The sequence below is a fragment of the Acanthopagrus latus genome, chromosome 11 (assembly GCF_904848185.1).
Source record: "Acanthopagrus latus isolate v.2019 chromosome 11, fAcaLat1.1, whole genome shotgun sequence".
Classification (NCBI taxonomy): Eukaryota; Metazoa; Chordata; class Actinopteri; order Spariformes; family Sparidae; genus Acanthopagrus; species Acanthopagrus latus.
In genome coordinates this window covers 9,851,549-9,876,445 of record NC_051049.1, presented here as the reverse complement: position 1 = coordinate 9,876,445, position 24,897 = coordinate 9,851,549, and the positions used below count along the sequence as shown (strand labels likewise).

Here is a 24,897-nt window from a genome sequence, read left to right as displayed (position 1 = left end):
CTTGACTGTAGGACAGCAGACCATTATGGCAGATACTTAATGATTTCGGGTCACATGAAAACCTTTCCAAAAATAATGCGTAATATCTATGCCCCAAATATTGACAATCCTATAATCCTATAATCAAGGATTTTTGCCTGCAACAATCACAAAAAAACTCTGCATTTTTCTGGAAAGACTGTAATCTGCTTTTAGGTGGAATGTGGAGATGCAGGTGGATTATCTCAAGGAGGTAACGTAAGGGATAGCAATGAGAACAAAGTCAACAGACAGTCTTTCATGGGGCTTATAATGAAAATCTATATAATAAGGCCTACAGGTAGCAATCATGATATTTTCAATAACTGTCTGTTTTCATTGGTTATTGCTTTTTGTTCCTGCTACATTTCAGGAGTCAGGGATTATATGGAGATCCACAGAGCCAGCTAGCTACTGTATAACTACTCTGGTGAGTATCAGTAATGTAACTTAAGTAGGTTGTTGTAGTGTTTGCACTGTTAATGTGAAGCTATGCTGAAATGAGAAAAGTTTTCATCCTGCTTGGTTGCGACAGTTTCTGGAAACACCTTCGTTCATTGGTGGGATAAATGTTCAACATCCCCTTAAATACATTTGTCAATCCACTACATTACAAAATAGTAGGAATAAAGCTCAACAGTCACAACCCTCTTTTTTAACGGCGGAAGTGAATTTCTGATTCATTCACTCGTTCACTCACTTCATAAAATCCTTTATACAAAGAGTTTTAAGCCTGCAACCAAGCCAGTAAACTACAATATGAATCGTGACCATAAAACATTTAATTCAGAGCAAAAAAAGAAGTTGAACCAATTTGCCTCATATATGTATTTTTTCGCCCCAAATCCAATGTCACCACCTGTGAGTCTACAGTTGTGGAGATGAATTAGACCTGTGTGCGGGACTATAAGGGAGACAGTGAGCAGTAACCAAGTAACTGTCATGTTGTGTTGTTCTGACTGGTTGTAGGGAGAGAGTCCCCCCCATCTCTCTCACTCAAATACCTATTCTTTAACCCTGTAACAAAATGTGCATTGTTTGACACACCACCAACTATGAGAAACCATTTTCTGCTGCTCTGCCTCAAGTCTGTGAGTTTCCTGATGGAACCCTTATTTACTAACTTGGACCTCTGCCGTCACTTCAACCTGGGCTCCGTCGCTGGGACTGGATCTCTCGCCTCATGCTGTCTAATCTGATGTGTGGATATGGATGACTCTCACTCTTGAGGTACCGTATATTCAGTATGTTATATTAGAATGGCTATGCAGAGGGCCCTCCTGAGTGAAAAAACATGAGACAGGTCCTTTGATGCTTGAAATATGGCCATGTTGCTCCACTAGTTAGTCATGTAAGTAATGGAAATGGCCTGATGGTGGCACAAAAGGCAAAGTAACAAAATGTGAAAGGCTTTTTCCTGTTGTGAACATTAATATGCCAAACACACAAAGCTACTTAAACCATTATTATTTTATTTGGGGAAAAAAAGGTTTAATGTACCCCTGTCTCTCCTCCACACACGTGATAATACTTATCATTGCTTTCAAGTTTAGAGCTTATAAAAGAGTAGATGAAAGTTTCAAGAAGTGAAAAGTGAACCTGCATCAATACAGTATCATCACAAGGAGGCAGTGTTGTCTTTTGTGTTGATTTTTAATTCATGCGCAGGAATGAACAGAGGCACTGAGAGAACATGGCGAGACAAGCAGCAGTTTATCATTTAACAAAGATGCCACGATACAAACTTAGAGGATCCTGTGTTCTCATTTGATCAAGTCAAGAAGAAGATACACAAAGTGTAAAGTAATGTTGGATTTAAGAGCAGAGCAATAGCATCTAGTTTAACATATATTGAACCTAATAAACACCATCAAATCTACATTTTAATATCTGATTTCAAGCCAAATCATGTTCACATTCATATTTTCAGTTGTTTTAACTTTCCAAATAAAACAAATCTTTTTATCTTTGTGATGTCATTGTAAAGACCCAACTTTGGTCTGAATGTCTAATTGCTATGGATTCAGTCTGGAAATTAACAGTTCGGCTTATGTGTTATGCAACATGAATTCAAATGTTGTGATTTCATCAGTCAGTCATCATTTTTTTTTTATGATGTTCAATTGTTGAATTGATCCAGCTTCTGTAGTCAGGAATCTTTGTGAAGACATAGGTAGGATCCGAGTCTTGTGATTTGGTCATGAAGGACACCACCCCGTATGCCTTTCCACCCTCGCAGATCAGTGGACTACCAGAGTCTCCCTGGAGGTACATACAGAATATGCAGTGAGGGCTTCAACAGTGAATCATTTGTCATTGTTGACCAATGTTTGTTTTGTCCATGTTATGTTACAAAACTGTACATACTTGGCCCGGCCCTGTTTCTCCCACAGAGCAGTACCAGTTACTCTCAGCACACTGCTCATCGTCAACGAGTGTTACATTGACTTCCATGAGAACATCAGACCCATATTCATTGTTCTCAGAAGTTTTTCCCCAGCCAGAGACTAGACATGATTTTGGCGGAGAGTCACCTTCGTCTGCGAGAGCGATGCCTTTCACATTTTTGTTGAACTTCACCTTGTAGCTCAACTTGAGGACAGAAATAGATAAATAAATAAATAAAATAAAATGAATTTATTTATATATATATATATATATATATATATATATATATATATATATATATATATATATATATTTATATATATATATATTTATTTTTTTTTTTTTTTTTTTTTTTTTTTTTTTTTTCAATAATGCATTTGGAAATGGAATAATGAAAAACAAAAGAGATAGGGGAAAAAAAGCAAAACCAAATAATATATTTCTTTTTCTTCCTTTTACCTTGAGAAGCATTATGTCATTGCGGTAAGTTAGTTGACTGTAGTTTTCATGTGGAAATGCTTGTTCCACAGACACATTCTCTACCCCACTTTGGTTATGGTAATTGTGAACTCCCAGCCAGACTTTGTAGGACCTGGAATGATTAAATTAAGCGCAAGAAGGTTATCAAGGAGTTTTTCAAAGCATTGTTTTCATAGAATACAATTTATTTATAGGGTTATTTGACAATTAGGGAATCAACTGTTGGTGTATTTTCAATTGAGGTCTCAAGCCATGCGTCTAAGTTGTCTTATTCCAAGTAGATCAACGTAAATGAGTTAAACTCACTCGGCCTTGCAATGGGCTGCAGTCAACACAAACTCTTCGTTCACAAGGAAGCCATCACACATTTTTGGTTTTGAGTTATTCTCAGTTCGCTTCTCCACAATCACCATGTATGGCCTGCTATGTGGCACAGCCTCTTTGCCTCCGATGATTTCCCCTGTATGAACTAAGAAAAAAATGGATGCATCATACACATTTTAAACTAAAGAGACCAAAGAAACTAACTGTAAAAACTTTTTACACTGCATGTCTCACAGTAATGAATGTCAAATATTCTGGTATAACTTCTGTGAAACAGTAAAGTAACGCCGTGAAAAAACAAAACTTACCTTGGCGATCAAGAGTCAGTGCAAGTATCAGTAGCACCAGTTCACAGTGGCTGAACATGGTGAGGTTGCACTCCAGTCCAGCTACTGAAGAGCTGTGGCGCACCTCACTGACAACATAAGTTCTTATATGCTTCTAAGCATGAGGCAGAAAAGGAAGTGTTTTCAGTCATCAGCGCATGTCATCAGCTCATGCAAATGATGTGGGTTTAAAGACCTCCACATCTCTATCAACTCCAGGGCATGATACAAGTTTGATTTTCATAGCACATTGAATCATCTCATTCAACTTATATGAAAGGATTTGAACCTGTCTGGCTATGAACACACCTGCCTGCCTGTTTGACAGTCATTGTGCGTGACTGGCAGATATATTGCTAAAGCTAGTAGTGAGCTTGTCAGCCTTGTTCAGTGTTCACACTCAAGATGACAATGTTAGGTCTTCTTAAATGTGAGACATGAAGTAATGCTGGATATGGGTAGCAATGACCGTACACAGCCCTTGAGCCTGTTTTTCCACGTTTATGCTCATCCCCTGCCACAGAACAAGTGAACAACTGTTGTTCAGCATCTGACCCAGGAGCAAGAAGCACCGCCTTGCAGCAGTCAGTAGTAACTGTGATGCAGGGAAGTCTTTTTGGACTAATGTACATTGGGGCCGTGATTGTTGCATTTAACAGAATGATTATTTATGTATTTATTAAACTAAAAAAAAGGCATGGGAGCTTGTAGAACTTAGCAAACCAGCCGCTAACACAAATCTCCCTGCTGGGCTTCAAGAGCTACTGGACTAAGGGCTCCCCGAGGTCACACAGTCCCAAAAGAAACATTATTCTAGTTTTGTCAAGTCATGAGATTATTAGCCTTACTGTATATGCGCTGATTCTGTGTGATCTAACAGTAGCCCCTCTTATTCATTGAAATTTTTATTGCATCCCTTTTTTTTACACTGCTTAAACTTTCAGTCTTCCATTCTTGGTGCTTTTCAGTCAAAGTCTATTCTGTTTGAGAAAGGAGGATTCTGTCGTCCATTTTAATTCACTGGAAAAACATTGTTAAGTAGCCTCTGATTCCAGAGTACTCTGTATCTCGTGTTTCAAGGTGTTTGTTGACCACATCCGTTTGAAATGGTGCTGCATCGCTTATCTTGTTCGCAGTCAGCAGGGGGTATAGATTACTACAGTCACTATTTCCATTTCTTGAGCTATGAAAATCCTTCCTTGTTTTTCACTCCTTTGAGGTTTTGCTTTCGAGGTCTGTCACAGGCCAGAGAACATTCTGTGCTGTAGGGGAGCTATAGTTAAACGTCATTATTAAAACTATAGAAATGTAATAAAACGTTAAACAAGTTGTTGTTTTTCTACTGTATTATAATGTTAAAACACTCCAAATACTCCCACAATAGCTATGAGCTCTGTTATAACAAATCTAAATTTACCACTGAAACTACAACTTAAGTACAGTATGAGGGCAAGGTGACTTAATATTATAGGTAGTCCGCCTACTGAGAGAACACGGTGACAAGCAAGTGTATTGTTTAAAAATATGGTACCTGAACTCAGAAAAACATATATCTACAAAAATCCCTGAAGTTAATTCTGTAAAACATTGTTTAAAACACATGGTTCTACTTTTGTCATGTGCATAGCTGAGCTTTATATAAAATAATTCTCAAACTAAATGAAACCTCATTCCCCCGTACTCTGTTTTCTTGATAATCAAAGTGTTGGTTGCACACGTACGTGTGAAATGGTGTTGCGGTGTTTATCTTGTTTTTAATCATCAGGAAGTATCGATTACTATCGTGAACCACTTCCTTTTTTTATGGTGTGAAGCAACAGTTAAGCCCCCTGTATGTCTCGCATTCTATGAGGGCTTACTTTCAGTGAAATATGTTCCTAGGGCACACACACAAAACACACACCCTTAAAGTATTCAAATGTAAGACAGGGATGAATTCATCATGGGTTTGAGTGGAGGGTTAAAAGGGTTGTGAACAGTAAAGGGACTGGCTGGAGCAGAGGCCGATGAGAAGGGCTGAATGGTGATAAAATATGTCAGAACGTGTGTTGGAGAGAAACCTAAGGAGTAAGACTCAGTGTTGGCATGTCTGGATGAGACCTCGTGGCTTCATTGTGCACCGAGGTGTTAATGACCTCCTCTGCTGGGCTCAAGGCGACTGTAGGTAATGGTACAGTATAGGTCAGGGATTCCTTTAGCTGGAGCAGTCAAAGTGTCAGGATATGAAATGACTGACCACAGCATAGTTCTGAGGACACCCCTGACCTAGAGAGAGGTGTTCTCAAAAGATGCTGTAATATCAATACAAACTGTTTCAATGCTCAATTTCAACAGAATCGATACTGATACCAGCTGTGCTCTCTTGCTCTCCCTTTTCTGACAGCCAGTTGGCACACAAACACTGCTGCAGTGCAGGTCCGCCTCCTCACAACCCGATCACCTTAAATGCTGTTGTGCTTATCACACAGTATGGAAGCTTAGCTGTATTTATCTTCTAATAAACATCAAAAATGTTATTCCCCCAAAGTCATGTCAGTTTTTTTCCCTGTGGTTTTGACCATGCTGTCATATATTGATATTAGAGTATTCTAGATTATAAAATAACAAATACCCAGAGGAAAATGTGTACATGTACAAAAATATATGTTATGTTTTTTTTCATAATATTCTGTGTATATATGTGTAATTTGTATATTACACATTTGTACAAGTCTTTTGTGTTTTAAATTCTTCTTGTAATGTGTAAATAACTACATATGAGACATGTGCATATGATGATTGTGGCACTTCCCTTTTTATTTATAGCATTTTTGTAGCTTTCATTTATGCTATTACCCTTTGTCGGCTATTACATTCTGTAGTATTGTCAGTATAGCACATATCTCACATCTTTGACAACTGAGTAACAGTTTTTTTTTATACGTTACGTCAAAGCCATATGCCTGACGTTTTAAGGATATCTATTTACGTTAGCATGCTATCAGGCTAGCCCCACCTACTTTGTACATTAGGGGTTGATGGTCAGATAGGATACATCACCAACACTCCCCTGCTGTGGGTTCCCAGCCAGCTCAGTGTCAACTCATATGATGTAAGAGTAAGAAATCGACAGGTGACAGTTCTAACATGCTGCACCTGTGGACCATGTTTGGGACCTAATGCTCCTAGCTCACACTCAAAGTCAGAGAGGCGTAGAAGATTTCTCAGGCCTTCCGTATGAGGTTCTTCCTGCCCTTACCAAATAGCAAATTACATTTGAGGTGAGGAAGTGCTCTGAGGCTCCTGCCCATGAGCCACTGTGAACCCTGGATGTACTGCGGTCTGATGCTTTGTGAAATTCGGCAGGTCATTGGTGCTGCAGATCTCTGGCATGTGACCATGCAAACAGTGTCAGGAATATAAAGCTCATAAAATAAGAAATCTCACACTGTTAATTAGGTAAATAAGGTAGCTAAACACCTAAACATCTAAACACACAATAAATAAAATATGGCGTCTGTTTGAAGTCAAAAGTTAGAATAAATAGATGTAACTAATAAACAAGTGTAATATGAGTTTTTGTTCATACACCTCATGCAGTCTAGCACTGTTTTCTTTAATATTATTGTAAACTGTCCAAAGTAATGTAAGTTACAGCACAACATCCTTGTTTTCCCACCTTAAGGTATAAGATAGTAAGAGGAGTGATTGGGATATCAAATAACCTTCAACATAAATGAGCTGCCTGATCATGTGGAATACATTTAGTCTACATTCGGTGTAATGATTAGGCAAGTGGGTGCTATTTAATGACTAAGCCAATTTAACGCCAAAGCAATCACAAAAGCATCATTTCCTATCTGGAAACAATATTGGGAAGGGAAATATCTTGCTAAAAATACGTTGACAGGGTCTGTTGAACCGCAGGAAGATACTTGGTTGAGTGTGTAAAGCCTCTAAATTAGAGGGAAGTTTCAGCTGTGACAGTAAGAATTGATTCATCAAACTCTTCTAGCTGCATCAGTCAGCTTTCATCACAAGGAGGCAGTGTTGTCTTTATTTTTTTTAGTTCAGACTGTGGCAGGAACAGGTACTGAGAGAACATGATGAGACAAGCAGCAGTTTATTGTTGGTACAATGGTACAAAACAAACTTGATGCAAAAAGCAGTAATGTGTTCAATGTGTATTATGTGGCGTGTGTGAGCAGGATGACAGACAGTACCTTAAATCGCCTACATCACTTCTATTAAATAGCATTGAATCTAAAGGTCTGATTGTAAATTGAAGTTTAGTCTTAAGAGAAGCTACATGCACTTGATCTAGATTTGGATTATAATCTGAAGTACTTATTGACAGGTATTAAATTATTGTTAAGTTGTCATGCAGCAGAAAAGCTAAAGCATCCACCTGTCTTAAATGTGCCAAATCACACTCAAATATCTAGCAAGAGAGTAAAACACTTGTTAAATCTGTATAAAGCCAGCCACTGGTCAGACAGTATCACTGCTATTGGATATTAGCATTTCAATTATCAGCTCCTACATGTTACAGTAATACAGTGAAACTCAAATGATGTGATTTGATCAGTCTAGCTATTCTTATTTTCATGCATTTTTGATGGTCAGATATACCCAATTTTTGTGGTCAGGGATCTTAGCATAAGAATAGAAGACCTGTCCATCTTTTGCTCTGTAGGTGTGGGACACCACCCCGTATGCCTTTCCATCCTCGCAGACCAGTGGACCACCAGAGTCTCCCTGGAAGTACATACACAATATGCAGTGAGTGCTTCAACAGTGAATCATTTGTCATTGTTAGGGTGTGTTTGTCAGTGTAGTGTTACAAAAATGTACGTACTTGACCCGTTCCTTTGTTTCCCGTAGAGCAGAACAAGTTTTCAGATTCACACCTCTCGTCATTGATGAGTGTTACGTTGACTTCCATGAGAACGTCAGACATGTATTGGTCGTTCTCTGATGTTCTTCCCCAGCCAGAGACGAGACATGATTTTGGCAGAGAGTCACCTTTTCGTTCTGCGAGAGCGATGGGTTCCACGTTTTGGGTGAAGGTTGCCTCGGAGCTCAGCTTCAGGACAGAGAGGGAAAAAAAACAAAAAACTATTAAACTAAATGTTATATAATAGATGTAGCATTTACAGTAATATAATGAGAAACCTAAATGGTGAATCACAAAAATAGCAATTATAATTCACTGCAAGGCTGTTTTTCTTACCTTAAGAAGCATTATGTCATTTTCATAGGTAGTTGCATTATAGCCTTCATGTGGGAATGCTTGTTCCACTGACACTCGCTGTGCATCATTACTTTTACGGACATCGTGAACTCCTAGGAGAACTTCATAGGATCTGAAATGACAAAATAAAAAAGTGTTTTGTTTTTTGTTTTTTTCTTTGTGACAGAGTTTTCACAAAATAAAATATCATCAATATTTTTGCTGTTGGTTGTTAATATGAAAAATTCAATCAGATGCCTTAGAACTCCGAGCACCATCACTGTCAGTGAACAGATACCAAATGTGTTAAACTGACCTGTCCTGGCAGTGGGCTGCAGTCATCACAAAATTCTTATTCAGAAGGAAGCCATCGCAGAAATTTCTTGTACCGCCCTTCCCCATCACAATCGCCATGTATGGCCTGCTGTGCGGCACAGCCTCATGGCCTCCAATGATTCTTGCTGAATGAACTGAGGACAAAAAAGAATAAAGAAAATACCATGATATCATATTTATATAGTCACAAAACTAAACTGACCATCGCTGACCCTTCTTTTTCATCATGTCCTTAACAGACATGCCAAAACAGACCCGGTAACTACAGATTCATCCTTGTGAATTGAATGTCCCACATTGTGGAATGTTCTCTCTCATCTACAGTAGTACCAAATAAATCAAAATAAAATGAAGAAACACCACTTTACTTACCCTTGCCATGAAGAGCCAGTGCAAGACTCAGTATTATCAGCTCACAGTGGATGAACATGGTGAGGTCACAGACGAGCTTAGCTACTGAAGAGCAGTGGCACAGCTCACTGACAGTTTCAGTATTTAAATACTTCCTTGCATTATGCGGGGGAGGAAGTGTGTGTGTGCGCATTTGCATATGCAGATAATGTGAGTGTGAACCAAATTGATAAGGAGGATGGATCTAGTCATAGTACAGGTCTTAATATCTTATTAAATAGATTTGCAGGACTGACTAGAAATCAAAGAGACTTAACAGTATTTAGAACAGATAAACATTTGCAGTAAAAAATACTAAATGTTTGTTTGAACGACCAGTGATAGAAAAAACAACATACTCAAGTTCTGGTCTAAAGCATGTAAGACTTTTACTCAAGTGTTATTTGCGTGAGTGACATTCACTTTACCTACAGTAACTAATTAAATACAATATCTTTACTTTGACTCAACTATGACTTTTTAAAAACAATGCCAGCTACTTTGCAGATTCATGTTGCTTTATTGTTTATAAGCTGCAAATTGTTATGCATTCCCAGTCAGATGGTGTTTGGGTGGAAAACATTGCGTGAGAGGAAGTTGTGTCAGTGCCAAAGTAGCACTTTTTTAAATTAGTTTATTTAATTACCTATCTGACAAAAAAATAAATAAAAAATCACAATCATCATATTGGCCTTAATAATCAGCCAGGCTTCTAATATGGAACTATCTGGTCTATATCTTTCATACACTATATATAATATGTAACATTATATGTGTGCTGGAATGATAATATGTCTGTGGTAAGAATGTGCAGCCATGACACAAACACTGACAGTGATGCTTCTTTACTGGAGACTCTTTGTTTCACAAATATCTGGCCTGGATTCCCGTTTCAATAAATTTACATCACATGAGAAGTCATCTCTTAACTGTGTCCATGACCGCAAGTTAACATGTAATTGAATCAAATGGTGCCCAAGCTGGAGCTTAAATCAAGACCGGTGTAGCGAGCTTGCGATATGATGCGCCATAATTTCTCCACTGATTCCTCTGTGGTAACACTCACACGGCCTTGAAGAACCTCTACTGGCATTCAGTGTTTGAAGCCGCGGCTTTCTCAGAGGAGCCTCTATGTCTGTCACACAGCCCCAAAGGTAACATTATTCTGATGTTATCACGTCATAAGACAGTGCATAAAAATAGGATTTGTTTGAACGTGTGGTTGGTGGAACTTTGAGTGAAATGTGACCCCTGAGCTACCAGAGGAAAGAAGAAGTCATTAGGATTCTGTTGGAGGGAAAAAGAGATCAGTCGGCAGAATGAACCGGCATTAAAGGTAGTAAAGGAATATATCCGTCACACTTTTACTTTTAAGCAGGGAGCCACTTCATGATTTGCTGATCTGAAAAATGTATTTGTAACATCTACTTATTCAGATGTATAAGCTTGTGGCCTGTCTGTTTCAGTTTGGTAAGAATAGAGATAAATACACTTGTGAGATATCGACCAGTATAAACCAATGAGAGATGATGAGGACAAGATACAAAGAGTTGTTTAAAAGATACGAGATTTGAGAAACGGCAGACTATGACCTGTTGCCCCCTTTTTTTTGTTTGCAGTGTAGTCAAGCCTGAAAGTATGCAGCCTGCTGACCACAGAGGACAGATATGTCTGTTACATCACTTCCCCAGTCTAGACTCAAGTATGTCCCTCTTATATGTTAGTCACAAACTTTATTGTAATTGTTTTGAATGATGCACAATAGAGTTTTCATGTGTTGAGGGAGAGGGGAACAGAAGAGGAGGTGGGGGGAAGATGTGAAGCGAAAGAGTGAACAGGTTTTTAGGACGTGAGCTCCTGGAGTCCAGGGCAGTAATGGGAATTACAGACGGAGATGCAGAGAGGAACTTGCTCGGTAAGAAACAGGGCCTTTAGCTAGCCCGTCACTTTTATGGGGACCGCGGGGCCGAGAGGACTGGCTGGTTTAGTGATTGGACACAGCAACAAGGAAAGAGGGAATGTAATAACCGCCACTAAAAAACCATCAATCACAGTGCAAATTACATGTTTATTATGAAGAAAGGAAAATGGCAACGATAAAAGCCAACAGACAGAGGAACAGACATTCCTAGCATCGTCGTGATAGATCAAACCGTCAGCTTAACGGAATCACATATGGTAACAGAGGTTTACAGCCTGAGAGCCGTTGCCATTGACTGTGTTCAACAATTACCCTGATAGTGGCTGACTCATGTCTGTGCTGCGTCTCACAAATGATCTTTTTTGCACAAATACGTTCATAGAGTCAGTTTACTTTAAGCTCACGTCAGACTTTACGGTAAAAAAAAAAAAGTCTGCTAGGGTTTCTCTGCTCGGGCTCCATCACTTTTGTGGACCACCACTGACAACCCACTTGGTTTAGCTAAGTTAGCTAAGTTAGCTAAGTTCATTCGCCATCATCATGTGTACGTGTGTGAGTATTTCCAGCGAGCGTGCATCCCTTGTATGCTCGTTCTTACTGCAGGCTTACCAAGTGTATTGTGGCCCTGCGCTCTGGATGTGTTAGCCTCCATAGAGAAGCACTTCTTGTCCATAAGAACGGATTCCAAGACTGTAGTTCAGCCTATGTGATGAGAGGACATCACCACTGTCAGGAGAAATAAGACTGGTCCCAGATGAGCGTAAGAAACACACACACACACACACACACACACACACACACACACACACACACACACACACACACACACACACATCCACACCAGTATTGCTGATCTTTTTTTTATGCTATTGCTTCCCCAGTTGCTTAATATGATTCAAACAGAACACTGAGGATCAAACAGCCTTTTCTTAGTCCAACAAAGGAGCATTTTAAATTCATATCATAATTTAATCAGATATTAGTTATTTAGTGATTCTTAAAATCATAAAAAATGTTTAAATGTTACATGGTAGAGTGGCCACAATACAGGAGTTTCAACATTAACACCAATACAATACTTAAAAAAAATTGACAAAAAATCGGCACATGCAATCCATAAATATATTTCCTTATTTCTTCGCCGGTAAGCACTTTGAGTTAGAAGAGAAAATGTATTTCCTGACATTTATGACACATCTCAAGGACTGTGCAGAGATATGTGCTATACATAGACCCACTGTTCTCTGCTGAATCAAAATGATACTTCGTTTTGACACATTATTTTGCTGATTGATTTTCTGTGACTGTGACTCAAATAGGGAAATATTGCATCAAAGAATCGGAACAGCACTAACAGCCAACTACAATATATTGTTTTATGCAACAGACATAATTCAGGCAGCACTACAAATGTTGAAGTTTGATTTGAATATCAACATCTGAAATCTACAACAGCATTGTGAAATTTTCCAAGATCCCATCAGGTCTATGACGTACTGCTATCTCTGTTGTTATCTTAATGCTGATAGTCATCTCTTCTCCACTGAACAGGAAGCTACAGAACAAACCTAAACATGTGGTTATAAGATTCTGATTCAGTCATGAAAATGTTCTGACAAAAGATGAAGAGATTGCACATGCAGCCAAATCCTCTTTTTTGCTGATGCATAAGCCATATTCAATACATCCTTCAATCGAAGCAGATAAATCTGCTCATCAATAACATATAAAACCACTGAAATACTCTTTACGATGAGTTTTTAACTCATTTCTTAATACCTAATCAAGACCTGCTTCTAGCTGTGATATTGCAAGAATTGTGAGCATATCCTAAATATCTCCTAAAGGTTTGTTATCACACTTTCCGCCTCTGATTTTGAGCCACTATAAAAAATAAATCATGCATTGGTATTGAGGTTTTCTGAGCTGCCGTTCGACAGCTGGAAAGGTAATGCTGCACCGACAGACAGATCCCAGAGTGAGTCTATAAGAAGAGAGAGAATAAAAAACATTCTTTGGTGCACCTGTGATTTCAATAAAAGATTTTTCCTCCAAGTCAGGCTTTGACTGTTTATACACAATTACAGCTTGATATGTGCTGTTCATATTAACTTTGATAGAGACTGCACAATGAAAATGTCCAATAAAGTGGGTGTAGCATTAAGATGTTATTTTGATAATTGAAATGCAGCTTTTACCTGACTGACACAGTACAAGTTTCCCAAAGCTTGATTTCCCTCTACAACTTCATTTAATCTTAACGTAGCTGTAAAACCCTGATGACAGTGATTTGTAATGTACAAGCATTTTTCATAGGGTCACCTATTTTTGAACTCCAGCTCTGAAAATGACAAATGTCTGCAAATCTAATGTCTTAAAATCTGCATCTGATACGACTTAAGTGTCACAAGTTCACATTTTGAAGGTACTGATTGTGTGTTAGTCGTATTTCATGCAAACGTGTTACAGTACTGTTGTGAACACAGGAAAATGTGTTTGTCTATCAAAGTGTCTCCATGGCAAAGTTAAATACGTTTATGTGTACAGCCTGTGAAAGACAATCACGTGTGTGCTTGACACATAAGAACAGGAATTTAAGAAAGTCTGCTGTTCCACCACAGACTCACTCACTGACTTCTGATGCACACTTTGGCTTCTCCTGTGACATTCAGTGCTACCACACTGACCAAATCCTCAGTAGATTACATCTGATGATTCAAACTCAAATTATTTTATGTGGCTTCTGCCTGTTTGACAGCTTTCTGTCAAGACTGTGCAGTTACCCTCAGGCAGCAGATCTGCAGCACTTACGAAGACATGCTCTGTTTGTCTTTATCACAAGCGTCTTCTCTGGGCCTCCACCACCAACAAACTACATCAGGAGCACTCGATTCATTTCCTGTTGGCCAATATGGTTGTGTAAGCGACCAGTCACAATATTGACCTGAACCTTGAAAATATGAATAGTTAGAGGGTTAACGACTATATGTAACTACTTAAGAAAACCACTGGTGACCTCTTGCCAAAATCGAGCCTCTACTCAAGTAACATGGCGAGCAAAAAGGAGAGAAAAAAGAGACAAATAATTTGACTGCGCTTCGAACGACATAAATTATGTCAGCTCTAAGGGTGTTTTTCTGTTCTGCCTGAGCCCCTTTCAATCCAAAAAACATATGGTGTCTATCCGCTTTAGACATGGGATTCATATTTAGATGTATCAGATTTAAAGCGGTAGAATAAGAGGGTGGGAATTTTCCTCTTTTACCCCCTTTTCATTTTGTTGAAGAATGGAGCTTTCCCAACGAAACAATTAGGCCTAATTTTTTTATTCTATTTTTTTGCCAGAAAAGTGACACCAGCAACTAAAGGCTCTCGTGTCTCAGCTGTGCTGTTCATCAGGTCTCTGAAGAGGACCTGTCAAAGAAGAGGAAATTGTATGAACCCACTTAAAATTACTAAAGTAAACAGCATGTTCTCGCAGGACCTGCACGTCGGCCCATTTTGGTCTCGTCACAAGAATGTAGAGTTGAATAAGTGAAGATCTAATTTCTCTTTCCCCACAAGATAATTGACTTTTGACCAACCTCTGTTCCCCAACAGATCCTGTTGTTATGCTAAGCACGCTTTCCATTTCGCTTGCCACATATGCAAGATCCACACTGATGAGTGGCAGATTTATTGCATAAAATAGTGTGGTTTGTCGGATCAGCGCAGCTTTGCCTTTCCTCCTCCTTTTCATTGACATATTTACTAATCAATAAGGCAAGTGGTCAAACTGCTTTAAACAGTCTGCAAGATCAACTCATCTTTACACATCGGCAGGATTTTCAGTCCTTTAGAAAATCATAAATTAATCTCATAATGAAATTTTTGTCCACAACTTATAAGTAATTATGCTGAAGTTTCAAGTCATGTTTATTACATGAATGTAGTGTGGCTGCAGTGAGGTGGAACATTGGTGTTTTGCTCCGGTTGCTGTGGGGGGTCGGCGAGGGATCGCCCCTCCTGCTGCTTCCTCAGAGGCAAGTGGATGTCTAGATTTGGTGTCAAGCCTCTTACTTGACATAACGGTTCAGAGGGGAAGTTTAGCAAATGGCCAGTTATTAAATAAGTTCAATACTTTCCAGGCCAAGGACCCCTCAGCTAATAGAGATACAGAGAAGGGACCGCCCACTACATATATTGTTGCATATTAAAGGGACCTACAACGACAGGGAGCTCCATCCATCCATCATCTGTACGCCGCTTTATCCTCTGCAGGGTTGCGGGGGGGGGCTGGAGCCTATACCAGCTGACTTAGGGCGAAGGCAGGGGACACCCTGGACAGGTTGCCAGTCTATCGCAGGGCTACACATAGAGACGAACAACCAGAACAACACTCTCATTCACACCTACGGACAATTTAGAATAATAAATTAACCTCAGTATGTTTTTGGACTGTGGGAGGAAGCCGGAGTACCCGGTGAAAACCCACGCTTGCATAGGGAGAACATACAAACTCCACACAGAAAGATCCCAGGCGTCCCAACCGGGACGCGAACCGGGGATCTTCTAGCTGTGAGGCAGCAGTGCTAGCCACTGGGCCACTGTGCAGCCACGACAGGGAGCTAACTGGCAAATATCTTTAGTTAGCCACATGATCTCAGCCCAGGTCATCAAAAAACAATGTTTCTTTTGCCACCACCTCCCCTTTGGCATCTCATACGAATGTGGCCTTTAGTGTCTACGTGCAACGCTCAAAGCCTTCCTACTGCAAGCCCTCACAGGACATGATTGGTATGATCTGTATTTTAGCCAAACAGTTGGCCGGTGTGGATAAGTGCTGCACAGCGATTTAGCATAACAATTTTTTTTAACTTATTTACATAACTGCACATGAATCATGAGTCGCATGTATCGAGCGAGTATCGTCAATATTATGGTGCCCCTTCCTACAGTCACTGTGCGGCCATTGAAGACCACATACAGTATATAAATGTATATGTAAAGATATAACAGAGTTCGACAAACAGCTCCTCTCTCTTGTAAACATTAAGATATACAGGTACAGACACAGAATACCTCTGCGGTGTGTCTCTCCATCTCCGTGAGCTCACAGATCCAGTGTTCTGACCACAGGGAGCGCCACTGAAAGAAAATCGTGTCGGTCAAATGATGTGGAAACAAAAACAGACCCTTGAAAGTGTGCTGTATAAGTTTTCACTGTGGTGCAGGAGAGGTCTGTAAGTAAGCAGCATAAGACTGATTTATCAGCTCTCTTCATGGAGGGCTAACTAGGGGTCAGATAGGATTGGTAAACTGATATTAGACATTAGCCCCGGTATAGCTGAGGCAAATGATCGAAGTGCCAGATGTGGAAGTTAGGACTAGTCTGTGTCATATTGGGTCATGATATCCACCATATTGCCTGCTGAGCCCCGGGTTCATTTGTGTTTTTTGTGATGGATCATGAGCAGATTTTTCTTTCTTTTTTGCTGTCTTATTTTCAGGGAGAAAGGTAGGAATGGAAACTTCATCGTTACTGTAAGAAGATCAGTTTCCCCGAGGAACAGGGTGATGGGCAACCTCTTCGATTTTTAGCTCCATCCTCTAAGCCAGTGGTGTCAAACTGATCCAGTAAAGGGCCATGTGGCTGCAGGTTTTCATTCCAACCAAGCAAGAACACGCCTGATCCAAATCAGGTGTGTTCTTGCTTGGTTGGCTGATTGGTTGGCTGATCCAAATCAGGTGTGTTCTTGCTTGGTTGGAATGAAAACCTGCACCCACATGGCCCTTTACTGGATCAGTTTGACACCACTGCTCTAAGCCATTACTCTTCCTGCCTTCTCTACTCTCGGCGTGCTTTCACAAGACGTCATTTTATATCTGTTTTTACACGGTTTCTTCGGATTGGGTGTTCATGTGTGAATGTAACACATACAGATTAGGTTGGGTGTATTCAGCTTGAGATAAGAAAGGCTCTCACCCAACTAAAGTGTTTTTATTTCTTCAGTAGAGATATGTATCGGACCACAACTCCTCCTCTGCTTCTGACTTCTTTGCTGTGTTTTGCAACGTGGGGATTTTAAAAAAAGATGTATGTTTTTGAGAAATATCTTATCTGAACTCAGTGTCTGCAGTGCAGTGTGGATTCCTTTTATTGGGGCCGAGCTTCTCAATGTCCATTTCCCCAGTGTTCACTTTTACACAGGAAACCTTGAATAGATTGGTCCCACCAGATGGAAAAGGACACTGGTATTCTGGGTATTTGGCAGTCAAGGGGGAGAAGAAAAGGCAGGTATTTGGAGGTATTTGGATACTTAGTGGACAGACGGGAGGTGGATAAAGAGGATGAGAGTGAGAACAATAGAGTGTGTATCTTTAGAGTTGTCTGCCTTTGGGGTGGAAGACGAGTCAGACAGTCTGTGTTTGTCATTAAAGGAGAATTTTCAATGGAGAAAACAGATGAGCGCTTCTTATCTGATGATTCCTGACAGCTGCGATCAGAGATGAGGGGATCAGAGTGTTTGTGTGTGCACATCTGTGTCTACACTGAATGAGCCTGTGCGGGTGCGCGCCGTGCGTGTCTTTTTATGTGTTGTTTTTGTGGTGAGAATGGGACGCGGCTCATTTGCTCCCGAGGACCACCCGCACCCCCTACAAACGTGCGCTATGATTACTTCTGTTTGACTTTAAGTCAGAGTTACAAAGATTGCACAAACTTTTGTGATCTACCTCCAAAACATACAACAGTCAGAGCCATTTAATTGTTGAGCTGTGGTTCATTTCTGTGGCCTCATAGCAGGATATTTAAGCATTTTTTGTTCAGCTTTGTCACGCTGTTATACACGTAATTCATCGTGCCCTTTTTCTTCATGATTTAATAGTTGAGTACTGGACGTCAACAGTCATTCAGTCATTCACTGAATAGCAGCTATTTGTCACTGTCACATTTACTGGTTACTGACCTGGCTCTGGCTCCATTTCGCGGGGCAAATCAGGGCCATGTGAGCCATGATGGCTGCCTCGAAGTCCATTTGGGCCGTGTGTTGTGCACATCCTCAGAAAGTAAGACATAGCAAGATGCAATATGTACATGAATAGTCGGGGGAGTATAGGGATGGTATAACCTGCATCTGTGAGGCACGTCGTTGTTGCTGCACAGTGACGAAATGCTTGCTCATGCTTGCGTCGATCTCAGAATTAATAAAACAGTAACCGACTTGAGCCACAATGCAGTCTGAATTCTCTGCTGTGCCCTTTGGTTAATCCTTCAGTAACACACATGGCACACAGGCAGGTAGCCCATGAAAACTTTTAACAGAAAGCTAGGTTACGTTTTGCTGCAGTGACTGAGTTTCAGGATTGCTTAGAGTCTTGAAAATGAAAGCATGCATCATTGACCATCATTATCTTGTAGGTTTTAGAAGTTAGTCACCGCTGATATTTTGCTTGATTGGTGTAAAGCATTTCTCTCTCGGTGCTAAATGTTTGTTTGTTCAATATAGTTGACAGCAAACAAGGAGAGAGAAATTGAAGCGTATCTCATGCAACAAAGAAACTTATATGAAGCTTATATGCGTATAACTAACAAAAGACAAATGATGTACATGTAATGAGACGCTGTGTGGTGAGGTTTTCTTGCAGCACATGCTGTGCAAATGTGTATCCTCTTCTAGGGCTGCACGGATAATGTTTTTTTGTAGGCTAACCCAGATTCTAACGTTGCTCTGGCTCCATTTCGCGGGGCAAATCAGGGCCATGTGAGCCATGATGGCTGCCTCGAAGTCCATTTGGGCCGTGTGTTGTGCACATCCTCAGAAAGTAAGACATAGCAAGATGCAATATGTACATGAATAGTCGGGGGAGTATAGGGATGGTATGGGGTTGTGACGGGGTTATATAAGCTTGTGTTTTATAACCTGCATCTGTGAGGCACGTCGTTGTTGCTGCACAGTGACGAAATGCTTGCTCATGCTTGCGTCGATCTCAGAATTAATAAAACAGTAACCGACTTGAGCCACAATGCAGTCTGAATTCTCTGCTGTGCCCTTTGGTTAATCCTTCAGTAACACACATGGCACACAGGCAGGTAGCCCATGAAAACTTTTAACAGAAAGACACATGCTAGGTTACGTTTTGCTGCAGTGACTGAGTTTTTTTGTAGGCTAACCCAGATTCTAACGTTGCTCTGGTTCCCTCAACAAAAAGCCTATGGGACTTTTGTAGTGGACTTTGGATTATTGATGATGATGAGCTCTGAGATAAACACATGTTTATGATATTTACACATTTTGTTCAGCAAGATAATCCTCACAGTTAAACAACACTTTGTGATTTTGGAGTGTAAATGAATGTCAAAAAAATGTCACTATAAATTATCTACAAGGTGTTTTGTCAACCGTTAAGACGGACTAGTGAATAGACGAGTCTCCGTCTTTAATGTCCCCGACAACTTCTGGAGTCTGATTTGACCACCTTGTCATCAATCAACGTTTTTGAGTCGCGTAAACACTTCATTATTCGAACATAAGGTATATACTGGCATATTTTATGTTGTAGGACATAACGTGAAAATCTCTTACGCATGTGTTAACCACATGCCTTATTTCAGGCATTTAACTGAAAACCCAGTCTAAAAACCCCTTCGATTTCAGACGAGGGAACCATAAGTGCAACAGTGGTGACCGATTTATGAGTTTCAAGACTTACTCCTGCGGCACTCTGTTGCTCATACTGATTCACAGTATTGTCATGCAGAAAGGCCTCATCCGCAGGATAAGCGCGCTGTGACCTCTGGAAAAAAACATTGTTTCGCCTCATACTTCTTTAGTTTCACATGCTTAAAAGTATGAACACTAACCTGTTTTGCCATAATGATTCATGTCTCAAAGGTCTGGCCTTATGCAACGGTCACAGTATGATGATATTCCTTTCAAAGTCTAAGAGCTTTCATATTACAGGCCCCTCTTTGTGAAACAGATTGTGAAATAAAGCTGGGTCATATGCCGCATCAGCTATGTTAGTATCACAGTTTAAATTTATCTTTCTGAACTCATCTCAGAACATTTGTAGTGATGTAGTGATGAATGATCACTTGAAATGCTTTAATCTGCTGCACAGTTGTTGCATATTAAGAAAAGCTTACAATGAAAATGTTGACTAAAGAAGTTGCTGCCACTTCTGCAGAAGAGTTTTAGCTGCATAAGCAGTCTAACCTGTGGAAAAAAAGGGTAAGCAGTCAGGATTGAGGGATGGTATTTGGAGCAAAGGAGACGGCTTGAATTCACCTCTTTAAAAAATATTCATAACTGCAATTTCAAACGACTTGCAATAAGTACAGATTCAGCAAAACCATACAAGAAATCACTTTTAACTCAGAGGAAGTGGAAATTTCATATTACCCCCATTTGTTTAAGTAATTTCAGTGTTTTGCTCATTTGTCCTTCTTTTCCACTCTTTTCCCCCCTGAACCCTTCAGACTAGTAAAGTAACCAAGAGGTTAAAGAATTAATTCAATCAGGCCATGTAACGAGGTCATGTTCAGAGTTTATGGTTTATCTATGATTTGATCTTACCGCCAGAAGCTGAAAGAACGCTATTTCAAAACCTAAGATGGGTTTGAAACTATGCAGCTATGTTTGTAGTACAAGATGAGTATCATTAACCACATCCTCTGCATGAGTCGTCTGAGCAGCAAAATGTCATGTCACGGTTCTTACTCATTCCTTAAAGATTCAATATGTTAGAAATGGCAGCCTGCAGAACTGCAAACTGCTGCCAACTGCAGCTACTGTTAGCTGGTTAGCCACCTGGTTAGCAAGTTGGACTGAGAGCTCAGGACCAGGACAGGCTGCTGCAAGCCAGAAAGCCAAATTGTGTACCACTAGTGGTCGCAGCTCAGCACCAGCATGTTAGAACTAAACAAAAACGGGAGTGTCTGCTCCACCTCCCTTCCCCTGACGATTTAAGTAATGATAAGTGAGGCTGGCTGGCAGAATGTTAATGCATGTTCAGTGTGTGTGTGTGTGTGTGTGTGTGTGTGTGTGTGTGTGTGTGTGTGTGTGTGTGTGTGTGTGTGTGTGTGTGTGTGTGTGTGTGTGTGTGTGTGTGTGTTCTCATGGCATGCACATGAAAATACATAGCAGCCCGAGTCCAAGCTTTGCCCACCAACTTGAAGTGTTGAAGGTTAAGTTGACCTTTTTGTCATGCAAATGCGATCCTGACTCTGGTGTCCTCAAATGTGGTGTAAGCCAGAACACACATACACACACACACACACCTGGTTACTGTGTCTATAAATGGGGCAGGTCCAGCAGTTTCAAAGGGAGGGGGCTCACATACACTAACATGCACACATGGCAGAATGACACCAGAGAAATCCAGAGAAGCTCAATAATAACAGTTACACAATGGGAGTGTGACATCACTCTGTGCTCAGCACGTCGTCAGCACGTGGACATTTTAATCGCTTATTTCTTCAGATATATGTTCACTGGCCAGAATACCTTGATCCTATTTCCTGTTTCTGATTGATATATGAATGCTGGACAATGACTGGACCTTTAACCTTCCAGATCTCAGGCTGGAAATACACTCAGCATTTAATTAGAGTTCCACTGTGGATCTAATACTCTGAGCTTACTCTCAGGAAAGCACGGAGGATTCCCTGGGCAATGTGCAGGTTATTCCAACCAGGTAGCTCCTGCCCCGACCTAGTTTTCAGTGTGCAATTTATCATATTTGCCAGCTCTGAAGTGAAATATAGCAACACGTGGAAGACAAGAGGTGTCTGAGGTTGAGGAAAAATTTTGCCCCAGATGTTAGTGAAGTGTGGTAAAACAGAACTGCAGCTCCTCAATGTCTCGTCAGCTTTTTTCTTTCTGAAATGAATGATGGGATGTTTGAGCACACCATTCAGAACTGACATTTTCATTTGGTGTCAGATTGTGAACAAATTGTGTGTTCAGACATCAGTGCATTTGGGATCAGAATCAGGTTTGTTAGCCAGTTTTTATTGCAAAAAGCCTCCCCTTTAAAGTTTATGCAGGATTAGTTTGGGTCTATACTCCACTCAGTTATCCAAAGGTGGCAATTATTAGCTGGCTCTGTCTTCTAAATTGGTTCTGTTTCAGATATAGTGCATGCAAAGCAGAAAGAACAGGGCTCATTTATTGTCCCCTCTAGTGGGTTATTCTAGCTATGCTCAAAATGCGTGTGGTATTTTGTCACTAGGTTCAAAAGTATCTGTCAAATAGGGTACAATTACGGGACCCAGTGGATAGGGCGAGGATTTGTCAGCAGCAGTGAGTTATCTGGGGCAACTTTTCTTTCTCGATCAGTCCCCGAGTATATTTTACATGCTTGTCTGTGATCTTTGCACATACGCACTGTTCTTGTTTCAACACCAACGCCCCACCGAGATGTGAGTAATTTCAGTTTAGGAAGCAGATGGTTTGTTAAGAGAACACCATGAGGAGATGTATTGTCTGATAAAAAAAAAATAGCTTTGCAAAGCATCAGGTCAATTCTGGTTAACTGCAGAGCTGTAGAGAGCTTATCATACCCTGTTTGTGACAGCGATTTTGTTTATGCTGTCAGATGGATGTGCACATATCAAATTATGGTTTAAGAAAAGAGAACAAGGCTTTAGTCGGCCTTGATTAGAAGGTGGCAGATGTATGCAACCATTAAAGAAATCTTTTTTTTTTTAAATGCAAATGAAAGTAGTGATCACTATTCAGCCAGGCACATGGAGTCAGAGCTCCTTGTAAAAGTACAACTAGTATAAAAGTACAAGCAGTATAAATGTTAATTTGTTAGTCATATGGATATGCCTCCAGACTAGTTTAGCATGTACAAACTGATTTAGCAAAGCTCCTCTGTTGTTGTTTTTAGTGGTACTTGCTCAGGTTTGTGAGAGCTGACCAATCAGAGCAGACTGGGTATTTTGGAGGGGGGGGGCATCTTAAAGAGACAGAAGCTAAAACAGAGTTTTTCAGACAGAGTGATACAGAGCTGCAATACTTGACAGAATGAGAAAACAACAATGTTTTGAGCATTAAAGCATGTAAACCTATTTTAGTAGTGAATCAAAATAAAATCATGAACCTGAAAATGAGCATAATATGTCTCATTTGATATTTTGATCAACCCAGAGCTTCTCCCATTAGACAGTGAGAGAGGATGTTTCAGTGTTTGAGCTGTTATCCAACTGAAAGGCATGTAGCAGTGAAAGGGGGCAAGAGGGTTAAAGAATGTCTGTATTTTTTGGCCTGCCCCTTAAACAGAATCATTTTATCTTGAACCCTTGTGTGGATCGAATCACTTTTACACCAAATATTGTTTTCAAATTCTTCCCTATAGAGTCATCCCTACATATATACGCAGACACTGCACATGTCTCCCTGAAGATTGTTAAAACAACAGCTAACATGCTGAGTTTCACTCCATGAGACCTTTGTTCCTGAAATGATCACTTTCCCAGATGGACGGGTCCTCCCTTACGAATCGATCTCTCCTCCATAAGTCCTGTCAGCTCTCATCCCCATTGAGCCGGCCTGGCTGGAGAGGCCGTCGGACCGACTGCTGTGATGTGGTAAGAAGCCGGAGGCCAACGCAGATCTCATCTCTGCTTTCATGTTCTATTTAATGGCCTCTTATAGAGCTGAGCTTACTTTTTCTTAAATCCTTACATTCAGTGTGACCATGTGAAAGACAGGCCTGGTTTGGTGTTGTTTTAGTGATCTTTCACATCTCCTGTGGCCATTACACCATCCTGTCTGACGGAAACTGGGGAACATGTTACTGTGGATCTACAGATGCTGGAATTTAACTGAGGCCAAACGTACACTGAACTGCTTCTGTTGATCTCTTGAGCAAAATAAGTATGGAGAGGTTAGCGTCTCACGCGCTCACCATCTGGGAGCAATGTCTCCATAACAAAATGGACCCTTTTTATAATCTGTCTCTAATAAAATGGGAAGCACACACGAGTTACATTTTTGTTTACTTTGAGAGAAATTGGCCTCTGTCGTCCTGTCTCCGATACATCTCGTTCCAGACTGTAATAATGTCCTGCAGGAAGCGCAGTATGTCTGTTATGGCACACATGCAGATCAGTGAGGCCTGAAGTATCCATGAGAGGAAAACTAAGACTTAGTTAGAGTCTGGGGTGGAATCTGCAGCAGCAGACAGTCCGACTCAAGTCAACAGAGGGGAACAGGCTTAACATTTCTCCACGGGCCACTTTTAAGTGCAATGTTCTAACAACAGTTATTCCCTTGTGAGGTGAATAATTTTTGCACATGCAGTGGTCCAAATGCCTTTCTTTTTTTCTTTTTTTTTTGTCCAGTCCATCATGCATCATGTATTTGGTCTAAGATGTAATCATTTTTGTTTTTCATGTGTCAGATGTGTTCTGTGCAGACAAAGACCTGCACGCTGTGGTCAAAATTGTGGTCATAATTTCATTAAGGCTAAATTGGCAATTTGCCTCGCGAAGCAGTTCACAAAGCGTAACA

The 24,897-nt window shown here is 40.4% G+C and overlaps 1 protein-coding gene across 1 annotated transcript; it reads right to left on the bottom strand.

Annotated features, from left to right (window-relative positions):
- Positions 1-1,153: 1,153 nt before the first annotated feature.
- On the bottom strand, positions 1,154-9,584 carry LOC119028699 (urokinase-type plasminogen activator-like). The gene is made up of 10 exons (XM_037114948.1): positions 9,457-9,584; positions 9,065-9,218; positions 8,749-8,881; positions 8,374-8,601; positions 8,124-8,273; positions 3,519-3,651; positions 3,193-3,355; positions 2,866-2,998; positions 2,386-2,610; positions 1,154-2,280 (listed from the first exon to the last, which is right to left on the bottom strand). The coding sequence occupies exons 1-10, from the start codon at positions 9,512-9,514 to the stop codon at positions 2,107-2,109; spliced, it is 1,551 nt and encodes a 516-aa protein (XP_036970843.1). The 5' UTR covers positions 9,515-9,584; the 3' UTR covers positions 1,154-2,106.
- Positions 9,585-24,897: the final 15,313 nt, after the last annotated feature.